Genomic DNA, 21,219 nt, shown 5'->3' on the forward strand with positions numbered 1-21,219 from the left:
ATAGTAGTAGTGGTAATATAAGGTCACTAGGAGAGGCTGCCATCCTGCAGTAGGCATAAATATGGTGATAATGGTCATGATAGCCAGAGCTGTCAAAGATGGTCCTTGAAGTTTTTCGTAGGGATGTGTGAATACAAAATTTTGAATATTATTGAATATTGTATTTTTAATATTTGTATTTGATTTGAAAACTAGGTATTCAAAAATGATTGAATACAAATTGGTTGGATACAAATATTCAAAACAAATTGAATATATTGCTGGCTGTGCGGGAGCGGGCACGGTTCTTCTCATTTGTTTCTATCTAATCTTAGAACGTGTGACTTTTGTGCTGAATTTTGTGATAATTACATGCTGCTGGCGAAATTTCGCCTGTAAAGCATGCTTAGCCACTGTACAGTCGTGTTCATAACTTTGGAGACCATGCGAGCTCGTGGCCGTGTGCATGCGCACGCCATCTGGCGGCTCGGTGCCTGCTGTCAAGAGTATCGCAGTGCGTATGCGCGTCCATCCTATCTCGCTGGCCTGCGTGTCCGCTCGCTGTGCACCGGCGCGTGGGCCGATTATCGTAATTTGCGTTCGTTGTCACCAGGGGCGCGATCGGAGATCTTTGTTCGTTTCGCGCTCTGTCCAGCTGGCGGCATGCTTGCAGAAGACTAAGTGGCAATATGCAAAATGCTCTTGTATACTTTCACAGTGTAAGGTTTCTCAAACAACGTCTTTGTCTGCCAATAGGAAGGCGCGATAACACAGTGGAAATATCTGAGCATAGCAGCGTGAAAGCCTGACAATGAGTAGCGCTTCTTCGAACCTGACATTCTGCTGACGATAGCACTCTGTGCCAGGAACGCCCCGCTCCGCAGAAGGCGCGAGTGGTGTGTATCGGCCACGTTGCAAGATATGTCCCCTTAGGTGGGGAACATTCTCGGCTTGCTGAGGCACGATCGACCAGCTAAAGTTGCAACGGCGCGCTTCCATCAGCCCGGTGACGGCAGCGGATACCTATTGGTGCGATGACGCAACTTCAGTTTGAACGCGGGCGGTGGCTTGCGCGGACAAGGAACGCGCGCATAATACAACCAACCAGAGAACGGCGTCTGCAGGCGGCGACGCGTTGCCTTATCTGCTCATTAGCCCGGCGATGCCCTCTCCCCCACCATCTCCCCTCACCATGGTGACCTATAAATATATATAATTATACTTTCGTGCGTCACTCAATCACTTCGGATTTTCCGTGAAGCGCCATTGCCATACCAACGGGACATAAAACCAGTGAAACATCTTCTGTCTTGAAGTTGCGTCGTACCGCTGATAGGTACCCGCTGCTATCAATGCGCGCGTTTACACCTTAAGATTAGATATCTTACATCGTGGTATCGGCCAGACAGCTGTGACAGAAGCGGGGAAAGCAGGCTCTTCCGTAGTAGAAAAACATCGCCGAGGTCGGACCAAGGGGATCGAAGATGCCGCGCCGCTGCTCCGCGAACAACACTACTGGTGGCGGCAGCTGTGGATTCCTGTGAACGATACGCTCGCAGGTGCGCAGCGAGTGAGCGAGTAGGCCAGAGAGATTGGATGGACGTGCATGCGCACCGCGATACTCTTGACAGCAGGCACCGAGCAGCCAGACAGCGCGTACATGCACATGGCCACGGGCTCGCATGGTCTCCAAATTTATGAACGCGACTGTACATATAAGCTCTGCATGAAAGCCAGCCTCGATAGCAAGAGGTACAGATTTGCTGACAGCATGGGTGCACTCTTTTGCAGTGCCGTGCCCAATCCTGAGCTTATTGCTTGACAGCAAATGCAATGAGTGACGTTTGGCGCAGGGTCAGATGCTTCTGAGTTTACAGGCATTTGATGTTGTATAATAAGGTATAGAACAAGGTATAAAAAGCAGGCTGGTGAACAAGCAACTGGCAACTACGGTGTCGATTCTAGGAACGCTAGAGGAGAGATGCTGGTAGAATTTGCAGCAAGGAATATGCTTCGAATAATGAACACCTTTTTCAGGAAGCATAGCAGCAGAAAGTGGACCTGGAAAAGCTCTAATGGTGAAACAAGAAATGAAATTGGCTTCATACTTTCTGCTGATCCCAGCATAGTGCAGGGTGTAGAAGTGACAGGTAGGGTAAAGCGCAGTGATCATAGGTTAGTGAGGGCTAGGATTCACCTCAATTTGAAGAGAGAGAGAGCAAAATTGGTCAAGAAGAAACAGGTCAACCTACAGGCAGTAAGGGTAAAAGCAGACAAATTCAGGCTGGTACTTTCAAACAACTTTGCAGCCTTAGAACAGAGAAATGATGTTGACATAGAGCTAATGAATGAAACCGTTACTAGGTAGGTTTCAGAGGCAGCAATTGAAGTGGGAGGCAAGGCACCAAGGCAACCAGTTGGCAAGCTCTCCCAAGTAACAAAGGATCTAATAAAGAAACAACAAAAAATGAATGTGTTCAACTCCAGAGATAAGATGGAATTCGCGGAACTGTCAAAACTGATCAGCAAGGTGAAAATAAGTGATGTTTGGAACTATAATGTGAAAAAGACTGAAGAAGCCGTAAAAAATGGATGCAGCCTGAAATCAGTGAGAAAGAAACTTGGCATAGGACAAACCAAGATGTATGCACTGAAAGATAACCAGGGTAAAATCATCAGCAATCTCGAAGATATAATGAAAGCAGCTAAAGAATTCTATATTGACCTGTGCAGTACCCAGAGGAGTCAGGATACCTCAATGGGAAACAGTAATGTACGGGATACAGAAACTCCTCCTATAACTAGCGATGAGGTCAGAAGGGCCTTGCAAGACATGAAGCAAGGAAGAGTGGCAGGAGATGATGAAATAACAGGGTGTCTACCAACCGGGAAAACCGGGAATTCTCAGGGATTTTGAGTAGTCCGGAAAAAGTCAGGGAAAACTCGGGGAATTTGGGTCTCTATCAGGGAAAATTAGCGGCAATATTATTGAAAGGTTCGAAAGTCGCGGTAATGCTGGCTCGAGCAACAGACAGGAATCGTAATCAATCGTCTTTGACGCCCTGTCGTCGGCTGGAGGTGTTGCCAGTGTGCAGTCAACGACCGACTTTCCGGATTCCCATAATTTGGATGGCTTCGCGGCACCGCCACGTACCCCATAGAGTCATATCAGAACGTGTGAAATTTCGGATGCAAGAACTCTTCGCCATCCGATTTTCCGTACGTTTTGCTGCGGCCGCAGGTCCGAAACGGCAATAATCAAAGGTACCACAGCTGCCGTTCTAGTTTTTTCACTCTCGCACGCAGATCCGCTGGCAGCCGTTGCCACCACTGCGGCAACGCTAGGCCTAGCTGCTTCGACGTTCGCTATGAAGCTTCTTGCTGTTGAGTGCCGAGTTTTTTATTGAAAGAATTTGCTGCTGTCAGCAATGGCACTATAATGGCACGGACTCCGCCTTTGTGGTCCTCGCAATTAACTTAGAAACTTGGAAAACACGGTGCGTTGCATAATGCTGGTTCCCGAAAGTTAGCTTCGCCTCTATACAGAAATGTTACTTGGTGAAGCATACGCAAAAGTATTGCAGTGAAGCATAACAAGCGTGGGAAGGGGCTATTGCCACGGAACACAGTAGGTATTCCTTAATTATACACACGGGCACCCGGTATTTTCTGTCGCAGTACGAGCACCGATATGCCTAATATGTGTACCGACAAACCTTCAGAGCGTTTTCGAACGTGCCTGTGGCGGTTTGAGCCCCTAAGGGCAATAAATGACATGCATTTATCTTTTTCGAACTGGCCGATTTTTCGGACGTTTTCGCGGCCTCTAGGGAGTTCGAAAAATTGGTCGTGGACTGTGCAACTAACCAAGGTGCTTCAAATCTTCAAGAACAGAAATGATCTACGCATTGAGGAATAAACGGGAAAGGAAGCTTGCTGCCGCCATTTTGAAGTAGCTTGAGCTCAAAAAAAAATTTTGGCTGATGTCGAAATGCAGGTGTACCTCATCCAAACCAAAACAAACCCTTTAAAGCAGTGAAACACAACACTCAGGCGTCGTGCGCGGGCTGAGAATATGTCAGGACCGTAGAGGTTGACTTATGAGCTGTTGAGAGAGAATCTCAATTGTGACAGAGTTTGGGCCTCATACCACTGAGCTTGCTATCAGTTGATGGAAATAGCTAACATTCGAAAATATTTGCTTGTATGTGCATCTCCTTTTTATTCGTATTTGAGAATGTGCGAGTCCATTTGCAATTTTTTTCGAAGACACTTTATTTGCTGTGCATTTTACTAACCCCTACCTTCTATTCTCCTTTTGTATAACATAAACCCTACTCCTTAGTATTCAAATTGGATTAAGTCGCTTTTTTATTTTTTTCATGTGTTTACTAGAGACTCATCAGGCGATGTGGTTTGTCCGTCTTGACATAAAACAACCCGCCACGGTTGCTCAGTGGGTATGGTGTTAGGCTGCTGAGCACGAGGTCGCGGGATCGAATCCCGGCCGCGGCGGCCGCATTTCGATGGGGGCGAAATGCGAAAACACCCGATTTAGGTGCACGTTAAAGAACCCCAGGTGGTCAAAATTTCCGGAGTCCCCCACTACGGCGTGCCTCATAATCAGAAAGTGATTTTGGCACGTAAAACCCCATATATTATTATTATTGACATGAAACATAGTTCTCCATCACTCAGGGAAATTTGCACAGGCACTCAGGCAAAACCTGGAAAACTCAGGGAATTTGGAAATGTCAACTTGGTAGACACCCTGAATAACAGTCAATTTAATCAAAGATAATCATCATCATCATCAGCCTGGCTACCCCCATTGCAGGGCAAAGTCCTCTCCCATACTTCTCCAACTACCCCAGTCATGTGCTAATTGTGGCCATGTTGTCCCTGCAAACTTCTTAATCTCATCTGCCCACCTAACTTTCTGCCGCCCCCTGCTACGCTTCCCTTCTCTTGGAATCCAGTCCGTAACCCTTAATGACCATCGGTTATCTTTCCTCCTCATTACATGTCCTGCCCATACCCATTTCTCTTTCTTGATTTCCGTGCAGCGGTGGCGTAGAGGTAGAGCATCCGCCTCACGTGCAAGAGGACTGTGGTTCGAATCCCGGTGCCGCGAAATTTTCCACCGGATTAAAAAAAATATATATATATGCGTGTTGATAAAATTGCATAAACAGCGCTGGACTGCAGCCTGATTCCGGTGACCAGAACCGGTAACGCACTCTCTCACCAGAGCAGGATTGACCACCCTGGTGCAGTACTTGGCTACAACCTCCTATATGAATACAACAATCAATTAATCAAAGATGGAGGAGACATAATGCTTGGAAAACTGGCTGCACTTAATACGAAGTGTCCATCGACTGCAAGGGTCCCAGAAAACTGGAAGAATGCAAACATTGTACTAATCCACAAAAAGGGAGACGTTAAAGAATTGAAAAATTATAGGCCCATTAGCTTACTCCCAGTAATATATAAAATATTTACCAAAATAATCTCCAATAGAATAAGGCCAACACTGGACTTTAGTAAACCAAGGGAACAGGCTGGCTTCAGGAAGGGATACTCTACAATGGATCGCATCCATGTCAGTAATCAGGTTATCGGGAAATCCGCAGAGTACAATAAGCCTCTTTATATGGCTTTCATGAATGCAAAAACATTTGATTCAATAGAGATACCAGCAGTCATAGAGGCATTACGTAATCAAGGTGTACAGAACGCTTACGTAAATACCTTGGAAAATATCTACAGAGCTTGTACAGCTACATTAATTCTACACAAGAAAAGCAGGAAGATGCCTATAAAGAAAGGCGTCAGACAGGGCGACACAATCTTTCCAATGCTATTCACTGCGAGCTTGGAAGTATTCAAGCTATTAAACTGGGAAGTGAAGATCGACGGCGAATATATCGGCACCCTTCGGTTTGTCGATGAGATTGTTCTATTCAGCAACAATGCAGATGAGTTACAACAAATGATTGAGGACCATAACAGAGAGAGTGTATGAGTGGGATTGAAGATTAATATTGTGGGCATGCGCGACTCTCGCGCGTCCCCTGATGTTTTTCTCGCATCGTGCGTCTCCTGTAATCCGGCTTCGCCGCGTGGCCTGCGTGATGGCCGCGGCGGTCGATGTGGTTAAAGCGCAGTGCGGGAGAGGGCGCGAGTGTTGCGCTGCTAACGCCGCCAACAGGCAAGGTTACTTGGGCGCCAGGAGACAAGGCGCTTCCTCTTTCCCGGCGGGTCGGCGAATAGCGTGGACGTCCCGCGCGCGTGCCGACCCATGCTTCTGCGAGACCGTCTCGCGTGGCCGCCTTGGAACGCACCACCGTTTGCGTGACCGTACACGCGAACGTTCAGGCGTTGGGATCCAGCATGGGGCGAACATATTCGTTCGCTATCCGGTCGCGGTAAGTCGGGACTTCTAGATTTGTCGCGCGCCCATCGGCATGTTTTGTGGATAGCAACTCGGCTAGCAGGCATTGATCTATGAAAGGTGCAATAAATGCTCTTGTGATTGTTTGCACTACTGTGTTGTCGTTCCTTTGTCCCAAGAGTACGGGAGGAGAACCCCACAATATGCAGAAGGGAAAGATAATGATAAAATAGCCTGGCAAAGGAACAAGAGTTCAGGATCGCCAGTCGGCCTCTAGAGTTTGTGAAGGAGTACGTTTACCTAGGTCAATTAATCACAGGGAACCCTGACCAGGAGAAGGAAATTAAAAAAAAAAAATTAAAATGGGCTGGATCGTATATGGCAGACATTGCCAGCTCCTGCCTGGAAGCTTGCCATTATCATTGAAAAGGAAGGTGTACAATCAGTGCATTTTACCAGTGCTGACCTATGGGGCAGAGACTTGGAGATTGACAAAGGAGCTTGAGAACAAGTTAAGGACCGCGCAAAGAGCAATAGAACGAAAATTACTAGGCATAACGTTAAGAGACAGAAAGAGAGCGGGTTGGCTCGGAGAGCAATTGGTATAGATGATATGCTAATTGACATCAAGAGAAAAAAAAATAGAGCTGGGCAGGTCATGTAATGTGCAGGTTAGCTAACCATTGGACCATTAGGGTTACAGAATGGGTACTAAAGAAGGGAAACGTAATTGAGGACAATAGAAGACTAGGTGGAGTGATGAAATTAGGAAATTCGCAGGCGCTAGTTGTAATTGGTTGGCGCAGGACGGGTAATTGGAGAGCCTAGGGAGAAGCCTTCGACCTGCAGTGTACATAAAACAGGCTGGTGATGATGACAGGTTGTCGAGAACAAACAGCTAGTGGGAATTGTGGTCCAGTGGGAACCAGACCAAGAATGCATTTATTCCAGTGAGGGGAAAGGAAACACGGCAGGGTACACTTACAGCGTTGGACGCAGAGTGGCGCTAGCAGTCATAACCATTCGAAACTGAAACTGGATATCGAAACAGGATATCACAGGAATGACTAAATTTTGCAATTTAACAGGTAATCATACACAGTCCTTTAGTTTAATGGCTTATTGCTCTAATTTTTTACCATTGACAATGTAATTGCGATGTTCCAACATGTTACAATAACCCAACTTGCTAATAAATGCATGTGGACATCATTATTCAATATTTGAAGCTAAGTATTCAGGTTCGAAAATTTTTATATTTGCACACCCCTAGTTCTTGTGGGAAAACTTTTTGAATGCAGCAGATTAGAACAACAGTTCTGATGCTAAGTTTTTTCTGAAAATCTTTTATTTTTTCAATCATCACAATGTTTCATGCCAAGCCACATTCAAAACAAGCCAAACCTTCCATATGCTGGCTTTTTCATGGAGCCGCAGTGCACTTTAAAGGGCCCCTAAACTGCTCTGAGCTCGAAAATTTGTTACATAGTGGCTGCGGTATACCACTCTACAATGAATATGCAGTCTGGCAAGCCCGTTATTTCATAATCTCAATTATTTGGATTATTATTGGTCTCCATCGAGCCCAAATTAGCTGTTGGTGACTGTATTCGACTATTTACACCCTTAACGGATTGTGTACTTGTGTGTTAAGGTGCTTTGTGACCACATATGGTGATGCTGTTGCCATGATGGCGCTGCCATGTTGCCGTCAGACAGGTGCAACAAGACCAAATTTATGCAGCAATCGGTCATGCTTATAAAGGGGCACTGTGGCTGACTGACATATGCAGATGTCGCCGTAACATGATCTTGCATGATACACAAATGCTGATTGAATGTGAGCTGCTTCATTACACCTCTTCCATGGAAAAAAAAAACAGGCAGCACGGAGTGCATTTTACAAACGAATAATGTTTATGCACTACTAATTTAAATTTGCTATAGGTTTTCGACAGATTTCACAATGGAAGTTCCTACTGCAGCAAATACATCGGAACCTTGTTCATATGTTTTGGATAAAAATGCGAGAAAAAAATGTACTAACTGGGAAAACGTGTGATGCAAAGTCTTTAATAAATTTGGTAGGCTCAATTGTAATTGACATCTACGTAATGTGAAGTGTTGTGCGAATTGTTGCAGCATGAGACGCCGACATGTGCAGAGCTGGTGGGGCCTGAGCGGATCGAGACGCATATTGTAGTTTTTGCGACTTCGGCAAGCTTATGTTTGTGCCCGTTAAATTAGGCCTGGGTCAGCAGTTTCTTTGAGGAAGGAATTTCGGCCAGAAGTTTTGATGTGTCCACATGGGGCGAATCGTTGCAGCATGAGATGCGTGTGGAGCTTGTCTGGCCTGAGCGACCTGAGAGAGACACATGGTGTCGTTTTCCTCTTGCGTAGTGTTATAAGATGGCGACAGAAGACCGGAACCTAAGAGCTGGTCGGGCGACGCTGGAATATGATACCATGATGACACCAGAGCAAAACATGACACTCAGTTCATGCCGCCTGCAGCAGGGACTGGCAGCACATTTGGATTATTGCTGTTAAAACCGTGCAGTATGCTTTTAATGGCACTACGCCACATGCTCTGTGAAACAGATAGGTAAAGATGGTTATCGTAATAGAGTTGGTGGCAATGACTCTAAATGTGGTGTGCGACGACCAGGGAGAAGATTTGCTGTTACAATAGGAAACTGAGTGCGTGCCGGTGCTTTCACGTCAGATGGGCAGGCAAGTAGTATTGCGGGGAAGTGGCTACAGCGAGCAGCTAGTGTTCTCGATCATGTGCACCTCGCGCCTTTCCTTGTTTACATATGATTTACAAGCCGGAAAACGCACCTTAAGATCACCGTTTGGCTATGTACGTGTGTGCCAAAATCGTGTTTTCTGGGAACATGTGAACTGGTAAGAAAATATAGGGTTATTTTTTGCGTTCTCTATCACGAACGTTGACGCTGGGAAATCATATGTAACGGGATCGTATCCACGAGGTTTTACTGTATTTTCGTACCTCCTGTTTGTTTTGCTGTGGCAGGGTTCAGCTATAATTGCACACTCATACAGTTGATACTCGGTTGGTAGCAGCAGTTTAAAATATTGATGCTGTGCTTCCCCGACATGTAATTGAAGCTAAATTTTGCTGTAATTAAGTTAAAGCGGGAGTCAAGATTAGCATATCCCACTGAGGAGGGCGTGTTATGGAGAGCTACTGCATGGCCAAGCCATAGCTGATGCAAGAGCCTGCAGGGCACTGCCACAGGGCCATCAAAATTTTTTTCTACTACAACTTCTTGATCAAGACTAATCCCATTTTTTCAATTATCTAGCGACGCCAGAAGTCCTATCAGTGTTTTGTGAGCATGCCTCGTGATCAGGTACAGCGCGTGTTGCTGTGTGCAAGTGGACACTTCTGAATAACAACAGCAGCTAAAAAAAAATTTTTTTATGCTAGTGTCCAGCAACAAGCCTCCACGACATCAGTAGCTTTGGTGGCATGTTCATGTATACTGTTTATTCAAGAAAACGCCAATACATAAGAGCAGAGATCATATTTTGTAAGGATTGTTTTTCTCAATTTCTGTTATTCTTTATCAGTCGTTGCACCAAGTGGTGATGCAGGCAGTAGTCGTGGAGTGCCATCACATGATGAATAGCAAGAAGAATGGAAGTTTTCATGTGTTTTGTAACGATCTACATGTACATATTTCATTCTTGTCATTTTGTCCTACCGAGTGACTGTCTGAGGCAGTCACGAAAGGCAAAATTATTGGAAATTGAATAAACTATTATAAAATACGATTGCAGGACATAAAAAACACCTTGACTGCGCAAGTGCAGCTCTTTATCGTGGGCACAGTTGACAGCACTGCATATGCCAAAGCATCCTTCCTGCATGCACCACAAGGCGTGTGCTTCGCTGTTGGCATTTAATTCCAGCCTACACATAGGCATGCCGTGCTGTATGCCCTTAGTGCAGAAGTCAGTGTAATTAGTTGAGTGTTGGTGCGACTTCCAGCTGCACCAACACTGCAGTGTTTCTGTTTCTGTGCAATGCAAGACAGCTAGCTGGAATTCTAAACTGCTTCATCAGACGAGTTGCTAGCAGCACAGCAAGCAGCCAGTGTGAAATTATGAGCAAGTCTTTATTGTGAACTAAAGAAATGTTTGTGTTCAGTTATCATGGAATTTATGTTTAAATGAAATTTCAATGGATTCTATGGGAGTTCGAAGGGCAATTATGATTATTTCATTATATGCATTAGCTTGTTATAATTACACAGAAGGCGCCAAATAAAACAACAGACGAAGGAAGGAGACACGAGACAAGGTCTCTTTCCTCCGTCTGTTGTTTTATTTGGCGCCTTCTTTGTAATCATGTATAACCAACTCGCCCACCAGCACATCCTCAGCTTGTTATAACCAACTTCATTCAAGGGGGGGAAGGGGGGGGGGCTAATGCGCCCGGCAACAGCTAGCTGAGGTTATGGGATCTCACACATGCTTTTGGGACAAAGAAACGACAACACAGTAGTGCAAACAATCACAAGGACATTTATTGCGCCTTTTGTACAGTAATGCTTGCTAGCCGAATGACTATCCACAGAACATGGCAATGGGCACGTTACAAATCGAGGAAGTCCAACACGCCGCAACCGGACAGCAAGCGAATATGTTTGTGTTCATGCTGGACACCAATGCCTAATCGTTCGCGTGTACGATCACGTGAGTGGTGGCACATTTAAACAATTATGTTCATCCATTCCAGCGTCGTGCTCCTAAGCTTTTCTCAGGACGATCCCTCAAAGCATGGATCGGCGCACGCACAAAGCATCCGTGTTGCTCACCGACCTCAAGCGAAAGCGGAACAGCCTGCTCCCTCACGCCATCTCTCGTAATATACTGCAACCATACTGACTGCTGTTGGCACTTACCTATGCAGAGAAGTCGGATTACAGGAGACGCGAGAGTCATGCTGAGAAAACATCAGGGGATGCATGAGAGTCCAGCATCTCCACAAGTGTGAGACATGTTGCTCACCCCTTCTCCACATGCACATAGGCGGCACAGCGCGTTCATAGTCTTTCTTTCAAAATCCTTTCATTAATTCTAGAGACATACAAGCAAAAGCCACAGCACTAGGGTGGCAGTCATGGCTTATGTCTGGGAGCTCCCAGGAAGTTCATTCAGCTGCCTAATGCTGTAGGGAAGAAGAAACTGCCTGAACTGTGGGGGTGGAGAAGGTGGAAGGTGCAGGACCAGATGGGTCCTAATGTGCGATAGCCAAGAGTGCCGAAAGTAAATCTTCCAGGTGTAAATGCCTGTGTACCTTGGCTATTGCAGGGGAGAGTTACGAAGCTGAGGGCGACAGTAGTCTGCTCCTCGGCCACTTTCTCTTGCAAGGTGTGACATGATTCTTGCAGCAGGTTCCACGTCGCATTGGAGCCAGCAGCGAATACGAATACAGTCAAACTGGGATAACATACCTTGGTTTAACTAAATTTGCAGTGAAATGGAGTGTTGTAATTTCCGAATTGTAGTTTCATTGAAAACATGTATTTTTTTTCCTTGACTGAACGAACTAATTTCATCACATGGTTTCGATTTAACAAAGTTTTCGGCCATTTCAAGCATATACGTGGAGTCTGTATGGCTGGTAAATCAAGGAAAAAGCTATAAAAATGTCGGCCGAGGCAGAAGTTATTTGCAGGCATCCTTTCTTATTAAAAGTTCGGGAGAGAAAAATGTCGTCGAAACGCGCAGGGATGCGGTATGCAGGAAGCATTTGGCAGCTCAAAATGATTGGAGAAGCACGAGAGTTGACAATTCCTTTGGTGGAAAGGAGGTGGGGAGGAAGTGAACAAGCATGCACAGAGGGAGAGGGGGCAGCCAAGGGATTCATCTCTATTTGTCCTCTCCTGACTGTGCATGCCTCTCCTTTTCTACACCTGCCATGGCTGTGCATGGCTTTCTATATATGTTCCATGCACCGTATCTAGGAGGTAACCTGCAGCAAGTGCAAACGCCGTGGTGAGATGGCTGGTGCCTTGATGTGCATTGCGTTCCCGTGCGTCTAGTGTTGGCGGCTGTGTAATGTAAAGTTTCTGAGACACATGTACATAGTGTTCACTCACATTGTGATGGTGAGTGTTCATGGTCATCAAGTTGGATCTGTTTACCTGAGCATGCATGACATTGATTAAGCTAGCACTTCATGTAGTTGTCTCTTTTCTATCACCATCAATGTTCTGCCGGCAAAACTGCAACATTTTGTTTTTCCTCAGGATGAGTTTCCATATCTTTTTACACTTTTTAAAAAATTTGTGGGTGCCACGTGATTATGGCTTTAGGCATAATGGCATCCAAGAATTACGTGCCATGCAGTTCAACATGTGCAAATCTTGGACACCGTGAGACACGCCGATGCATTGCTCTAGGTGCAATTTGCACTGCATGCACTGGTGCTCATAACCGTGTTGTTGTGGCCTGACATTCTTGCAAGTGCTTTATAAGGGCTTACTTTACTCACAAAATACTCTCCACCCGAAATGTTTTGGAAATTCGTTAAAATGTTTTTGCTGCTGAAACTTTAAAACTCCAACGAAATTTGCAATTTTAATCAAGTTTTTTGCTGCAAGTACAACTTCGTTATATTGACTCTGCACTAGCTCAAATAAGCCTAGAATAACATGTCAACCAGTTATGGGGTTCTAAAGGGTCCGTGCATTTTATAACGGGGTTTGACCGGAAAGCAAAGTGTACAACATCAGTGATTTTGGTCAGTATGTGAGTCTACAGCACTTATTTTTGCAATTCTTTCTTTTCTTTCTTTATTCAATACTGCAAACCTTGTACAGGTCCAAGCAGGGTGCGTTAAATGGCAACAAAACAATAATAACAAAGTTAAAAACATCAAAGTGTGTCGAAAGGCAATAAAGAATCATTCCAGCCGGTTACAGTGCGAGGAAAAAAAATGAAAACTTGAATAAATCTGTTCACACAAAATACGGCGTCAGGGAATTAGGATGATGGTGGTGTGTATGCCTCGACGTTGAAAGCGACAGATATGGAGAAGGGTTAATAGCTAGTTCTTGACTCTAAAGCAAGCAAAGAAGTTGGAAATTAAATTTTTTCTTTGTTCAAGACATTGGATACCATTAATCTGCATTAATTCAGAGGGTGAGTCACATGGGGAAAATTTAGAGTATATAAACCTTACAGCTTTTCTCTGTACCTTTTCTAGGCGGGTGATATTGTGTTTATTAAATGGGTCCCAGACAATGCATGCATATTAAAGTTTTGGTCTAATTAGTGAATTGTAAGCAAGTAATTGTAAGCAAGTACGCTAGGGGGAGAATTTCTAAGCTTATGTCTTAAAAAGTATAGTTTACGGAATGCGGAAGAGCAGATGTTATCTATATGTAAATTCCATGATAAAGTATTAGTAAGTGTGACACCCCAATACTTATATTTAATCTTTTCCAGCAAAGGTGACGAACCTAGCCTGTATTTTAAAGAAAGCGGAGCTTTTTTTGCGAGAGAAACAAAGAAAGACGGTCTTATCAGTGTTAAGTTTCATGTCCCACGTTTCACACCATTCAAAAATCTTAGCAAGAGAAGGGTTAAGATGGATTTGGTTGTTAATTGAAGTTATTTCTTTAAAAAGCACATAATCATCCGCTAACAACCTGATTTGGACATTCAGATCAAGTTCAGTAGTAATGTAATTAATATATAATAAAAACAATAATGGCCCCAGCACATTTCCTTGGGGAACGCCAGAGCCGACCGGAAGGCAACCTGCTTGTTGCAAATTAATTGCTACAAATTGGTAGCGATTGGTTAAATAGTTTGATATCCATATGATTAAAATTTCTGGGAGGCCAATGCATCCAAGTTTTAATACTAGTTTGTCATGGGGAACTATCGAAAGCTTTACTGAAGTCGAGAAATATTGCATCAATCTGCCCGTTCTTATCGAGACATGAAGCGAGTGAATGTATTACTGTCACTAGTTGTGAAATTGTTGAGTATCCTTTCCTAAACCCGTGCTGGAAATGAGAGAGGACTGCGTGCGCATATAAAAATTCATTAATCTGGCTGGCAATAATATGTTCGATTAGATCACAACATGATGATGTAAGTGATATTGGACGGTAATATTGCAATACAGTTGCCGACTGTTTATTCGGACCTCACGGGGACTGCGAAAATGTCAGAATAAACAGGTGTCCGAAAAAGCAGATTAAGAAAAAGAAAAATGAAATCCTTTATTTCCACGCACTTATTCGGGCTCGGCAGTAGGCTTGAAGAAATCGTGAATGCGCCGTTGCACGCTGTTCAGTTTACGCATACCGTATTTACGCGATTGTAAGTCGACTCGAATGTAAGTCGACTTACACTTGACCGATCGCTTGACCGAAAAAAAAAATAAGAGAGCATACCCGAGGGCGCATTCGATAACGAAAATTTATTAGTAGCTGACATGGTAATTCGACTACTCGTCTTCGCTAGTGCTGCCATCGTCATCGTTGCTGCGGTCCCACAGCGCGTCGTGGTCCAGCGAAATTTCAAATTTGGCAAACGACCGCACCAAGACATCTTGCAGAACAGCAGCCCAAGCCAAATGCACCCAACCACACGCAGCCATCACGGAGGCTCTTTTGACAGGTCCGGTTGGCGTAATTTCGCAGTCTTCTGCCGCCAGCTACTCGTTGTACTCGCGGCGGAGCAGAACCTTAAAATTAAGGCAAAGGTCCGGGCTTGTTTCATGATCACGTCGCACTTCAATGGCAGGGACCGATCACGCATTTCAGCGACGTACGCCGCAAGCTTAGCGTACAGCTCCGGAAAGCGTCCAGACTTCGGCACGTGGGAAATTTGTCACTTGCCGTCACAGGGTGAAAATTTCGCTTCACTGCAGTCGCCACTCTCGCACCACCCGTTTAGAAACATCGAAATTGCGGCCCGCTGCGCAGTGATTTGTTTCTTCGGCGTAAAGGATGGCAGCCCCCTTGAACGCTGCTGTGAACGAGTGCCGAACGATTAGTGGGCCTGCAGCACTCATGACGACTGGGGAAGCAGAGATGTAGCACGTAGCCGGCACTCAAGTGGAACGCGTCTAGCCTTTAAACAGAGAAAGAGAAACCCAAGAGTGGTGTCTGCTCTTCTATGAACTACCGATACTCCCCGCAAGCGCCGCCGTTGTGAGGGTGCCGCCGCAAATGGGAACAGTGGCGCTAGATACGGGTAGTGCCATAGAGCAAACATAAAATTGTAACTACGTTGTAGCTCTTGCTTGTATTGCTTTTTTTGGCGGGGCCATGTTTTGGTTTCGATTGTAAGTCGACCCCCCAACTTCAGACTTTCAAATATTAAAAAAGGGGTCGACTTACAATCATGTAAATACGGTAATTAGATAAGCCTGAATCTCGGAGAGGGTTGTACGGTCACTATAGGCGGCTGAAAGCACAGTCACTGCTTGTACACGCTCCGCATGCGACGGCAGCGTAGCAAGCACATGATGCGTCAACTTCCGACTCGGTCATCCTCCGGCGGTGCAGCAGAAACCTGACAAATGATCTCGCCGTCGTCGAGTTCTGCGCATGTCAGTACAGCAGTGTCAGCACCTGTGAAACTGTCAATGAGACGGTGTCCGGAATCGCAATGCAACCACTGCGCAAGTCTCTGCAGAACATTTTCCGCGTCGGTAGGGAGCACATCGGAAGGCGACAAATCTTAGGCCTCCCGGCACCCGCTTGCCGGCATTCCGCAGCGCAGTCTGCGCGGGCACTGTCGGCGCCATTAGAAACTTGACGCGATGTTTCCGTATGCCGCGTTGGATCACCGAAACCTCGACACAGCACACAAAGCAAACACCACCATGCCGACACTAGTCACACAAACGAAAAAACACGGTCTGATCGCAGTTTCGTGCGCGAAGAAACATCAGCTGCTGGATTGTCTTGACATGGCTTACTAAGCTGAAACTGGAACTGCTGCCGAGCCACTCTATCAAACTAGGCAGAAACGATGATGATGAGCGGGGATCTCCAGTAGCGCCACTTCGTGGGGGGCGGCAAGGAAGCTCCGTTCAAAACAAAAATGGCGTTCAGAAAGTCGAACCATGTGCCGGTTAGAGTCGGTGCATGGTGCTCTCGACCGAGTTGGCTCAAGGAGTGTCCGAAAAATCAGACGAGAGGTTGCAAGGTGTCCGAACTTTCGGCAGTTGTTATACATTATGGTCTATGGGGAGAATGGCGGTGCCGCGAAGCTGACCGAATAATCGGGCATGTCCGAATTTTCGGAGTCCGGAAAATCGGTCGGCGACTGTAATGCACAGTCACCTTTCTTGTGTATTGGCACAACCCTGGCTATCTTCCAGTCGCTCGGTAATTGTCCATGAAGTAATGAAATACAAAATAGAATAACTAGAAACTTTGCAACAGATTCAGCATATCTCTTCAGAAACACGTTAGGAAGGTTGTTGGGACCACGTGATGATTTAGTTCTTAAATTTAGTAACATAGAAACTACGCCAGGGTATGAAATAAAATTTACATCACAGCGGTGGAACACTGCGTCATTGGATGGACAGCCCTGGAATTTGAAAACACACTGTGAAAGTAGTCATTGAAATGGTGTGCAAATCCTCGTGATCGATAACCACAGAACCATCAACCAAAATTTTCGACGCCGGTTTTTTTTTTTTTCACTTATATAATTCCTAAACTTTTTTGATTCCTCTACAATTAAATTTGGCAGCACTGTATTAAAATAATGTTCGTTCAAAGAGTGTACTGCATGTGCAAGACCTTCTTTTAAATCCTTTAAATGACCTAAATGCAAGCGCTGTTTCTTTAACCTTTTTTTATCTTTCGCTTTAAGTTGATTGTTTCACGCGTCATCCACGGTGTTTGTCTACGAACAAATTTACGTTTGCTCTGCACAAACTTATCTATACAGTAGTGGCACATATCTTTAAAACGGCACCAAAGTGTGTTCAAAGCAGTATCATTAAAATCGATAAGTCATGTTTCCAAATGTCCTATAGTGGATGCATCCTCTGCACGTGAGTAGTCTGAAAGAACAACGTTTCACATTGTTATTAGATTGAGTACAAGCTACAATGAGTAAGCAAACACTGACAAGCAGGTGGTCAGAGATGCCTTCCACAACTTCAACAGTGTAATCGGGTAATCCTGTAGGCAAAATACCAAATCCAGTACAGATTTACTAGTTCCTTGCACAAGTGTCGCTTCCTGAACTATTTGAATTAGGTCATGTGTTAACATCATGTAAAGTACACTGTTTAAATTATTGCTGTTTTGAGGAAGGGATTCAAAACGCTCCCAATAAACGCCTGCCAGGTTTAGGTCACCATTAAGTAGCAGTTTGCTACTTAATGGTGCAAGCTTCGTGTTGTCTTTGCACCTATGACTGCAAAGGTGTAAAGTTGTAGGATTTGCCTGGGAAAGAAACATCAGGCTGGTATGTACAGTGAAACCTCGTTAAACCGTAGTCGGCCGGAGCTCGGAAAAAGTACGTACTAAACGGTAGTACTGTTTAAGCGAAATAGCATGAGATCGCCCACTTACCTGTCGATAACGGAACTCAGAGAGAGTGCGATGAAAGGGGAAAAAACATGCAGTATTTATTCACTTCGCGGGACGTAAGTGTTATTTTCGTTTGATGTCGCGGCGGCCTAGCACGACGACAGCGGCCTCAAACTTACTGAAGCTGCGTGCCAGCTTCTCAGCCAGCCCCCCTCTTCTCGGCAAACACTCGCATGGCACGACAGATTCCTCGTTGGCGTTACGTATTCTCCGTGCACGCGCGCAGTAGTGCTGCATAAGTCCCGTGGCGCCTTTTTCATTGCCGGGTGCCGGAGTTCGGAAAACTGTTCGTTTGGAATAGTTACGTTATCGCGCCTCTGTTCTTGCGACGATCGCATTCACGAGGCTGACGTAACGCGCAGCTTCTGCCACTGTCGGGCCTGAATAGCCCGTGCTGTCGCTTTCCGTGTCGTCCTCATCACTGTCGCTAGTTGACACTTCGGCAACAACAGCGGAAACGATGGTGAAAAGTCGAACCTCGTAGCCGACATCTCTTCGCGGTTGCAGCAGCGCTGCCGAGCAACTTCGCATTCCAAATGCCACACACTAGTCAACAGCAGATCCATGTCGCAGGCCAGCGCCGACTTCTTCGTGTCACGGTCGGTAGCACGGACGATGTCTAATTTTTCTTCTATGCTGAGCACCCGGCGTCTTTTTTATCCTAGCTTTGACATGACGCGAGTCCTCGCTTGCACGACGCCACAACGCTCTCTGGCGTGGCGTCCATGCGGCGTCGAAATGATGTTGATGTTGATGCGGCTTCACATGCAAACGCACAGGGCGCTTGGAGGCCGTTGTACCGATCTCTGAGGCTTGTTGTTCTGCCGGGCCGCCCGATGGAGACGATGCACCGCCATGTTTGCGCGACGAAAAGTGGAAACGCTACGTTTTAACCGATGCGTACGCAATAACCTGGTACGGTTAATGCGGATACAAAATACATTATGTTCAATGGCCGCTGAGTCGGGGAATTGACTTTACTACTTTTAAACCGAAACTACTGTTTAAGCGGGTACGGTTTAACGAGGTTTTACTGTAACTGCAATTAACAGGTACAAATGCTTTCTTCTAACAGGGTGGGCCACCGCCGCCACCAAGCTTTCAGAATGGTGGTGAGGCGTTTGGAGGCATGCCACCCCCACGACCGCCCATGATGCCCCCACCAGGCTTTGGCATGGGCCCTCCTCCACACCAGCAGCAGCACCCGCCACAGCAACCACCCCCGATGAGTGGGCCCCCTCCTATGGGGGGACCACCACCGGCCCTGGGACCACCCCCGGGTTTGCCACCACCAACATCTATGCATGCGCCCCCTTCTGCAGGTGCCATGCCACCCCCACAAGGGGCTCCTCCACCACAGCAACCTTGCCTCGACCTCTCTGGCGAGATATGGGTGGAGACAAAAAATGCCCAAGGAAAGGTAAGCCTCTAGGTGTCTGGTTTAGAAGAAGTTGTTAGGTGAGTTTGTGCATGTTAGTGAACAGTTTTATAACTGCGCGAACAAGCTACCACAGAGAGAGAGAACACAAGGACAGGCGCAGAGTTGCAACTAATCTTTCTTCCCACAAAGATGACAAATAAGTACATCCCAGAAATACACCACTGCGCATGTGCGGAAAAAGCATAATCACCAAAAAAACTTTCTGTTCAAGCAACACGCAACCTAACTACGTTCATTAATAAACCTCATCTCATTGTTGTACAGATAAACTGAGGTGTCACTGACACAATCATCTCCCTTCTTATGTGATACGCCCCGCATAACTCTCTTGCTCGGCTATCTCGGCAAATGGCACAATATCTTCACTTTTAGGATCGGCTTACACGGGCATGCTAAGCAGTGGGTAGGAAGGTGCCCGTTCACTTTATTCCTAATTGACAATTCATGTTCACACAAGCGTACATTCACACACCTTCCTGTTTGGCCTATGTAGACTTTGCCACATGATAGTGGAATCTGATAGACTACCCCAATACTGCAATCTATGTAGGTGTTGACGTGTTTTATTCCGCACCCTGGGGACCTATTTGTACTTCCTATGCGCGAGCATAATCCAGCAAGCTTGCCAGGAGCCGAAAGCACCACCTCAACTCGATAACGTTTCACAACCTTTTTTAACCCTTCGAAGGTTTTTGCCGTACATGTACGGCGGCGGTTTTCTGTCCTTCAAGGTCTTTGCCGTACGGGTACGGTTTCGACCCTCCGTTTGAAATTTCGCACCATAATGATGATGCGTGCTCACTGGGAGGTGCTGCCACCTCATAGGACTTACAAGAAGCGTTTGAAATTTGTGATGCCTTCTTGGGGAGATAAACAGAACTGATTTCTAGCTTGAGCGCGTAGCGCAACTGCGGCAACACCCCTTTTGCGGTTTCGGTTTCGCCGCGTGATTGAACGGAGGCGCGCGAAACATGATTTTTCTCTTTGTCGGCACTCTTGTGCAGGGTGGCGGAAGTTGATTTCTATCTTGATTGGTGCTGCTCTTAGCTGGTTTATCACTACCGCTCATGAGGTATTCTCACTCTCTGTGGCAACGCGCTTATGCGAGAGGGTGCCTCAGATCTCTGCCCAAGGCAGCCGCGCGCAGAAAAGATGTCGTGTGCACCAACACAACTCGTCACTCCAGGAGGAGAACAGACACGCATTTTAGGTGTGCAGACTGCTGTGCGTAGACCCGTGTTTCAAGGAGTACCACAGTCTGAAATACTATTGGAACATTTTGCAGTTCTGAGCGATGCCCACACCAAAATACTGTTCCTAATTTTTTTTTAGTATTTATTCCCGACTTTATACACTTTGTACATTCAAGATCCGCAATAAAGTAATTTGACTACCTGGGAAAGTTTTTTTCAAAATAATTCGACCCTCAAAGGGTTAAATTGTGGGAAGTCTTGTGAACATAAGGCACAACTTAACGTTTTTGATCTTTGCATTCTCTTGCAGCTTCACTGATATTGTTTTCCGCTTTAATCTTCTTAAGCATTGCCTCTGCTACTGCTAAAATGACTGATTGCAGGAAACCAGCTTCTTCTAACCTTACAATCTGCTTGCCAAAGCTTTCGTGTATTTTATGTGTGCATGACCTCTTTAACCCTTTCGCTGTCGGACAAATCTGGCCGTGACGCACCCCCAGTGACGGCTTGGTTTCAGGGAACGAGCATACCAGGGAACTAACCGCGCGCAGGGAGGATGCGCTTTCAATCGCCCGCACAACGGAGAGATACATG

General features: G+C 45.9%; 1 protein-coding gene across 2 annotated transcripts in view; it reads left to right on the plus strand.

Moving 5' to 3' along the window:
* The window catches only part of LOC139054394 (transcription elongation regulator 1), a 317,005-nt gene that overhangs the window by 45,592 nt on the left and 250,194 nt on the right, over positions 1-21,219 (plus strand). For both annotated transcript variants that reach the window (XM_070531327.1, XM_070531328.1), the window contains exon 3: positions 19,067-19,411. In XM_070531327.1, coding sequence (XP_070387428.1) covers positions 19,067-19,411 — 345 coding nt within the window. The remainder of the gene's footprint in view (positions 1-19,066; positions 19,412-21,219) is intronic.

Source organism: Dermacentor albipictus, chromosome 1 (assembly GCF_038994185.2).
Source record: "Dermacentor albipictus isolate Rhodes 1998 colony chromosome 1, USDA_Dalb.pri_finalv2, whole genome shotgun sequence".
Taxonomy (NCBI): domain Eukaryota; kingdom Metazoa; phylum Arthropoda; class Arachnida; order Ixodida; family Ixodidae; genus Dermacentor; species Dermacentor albipictus.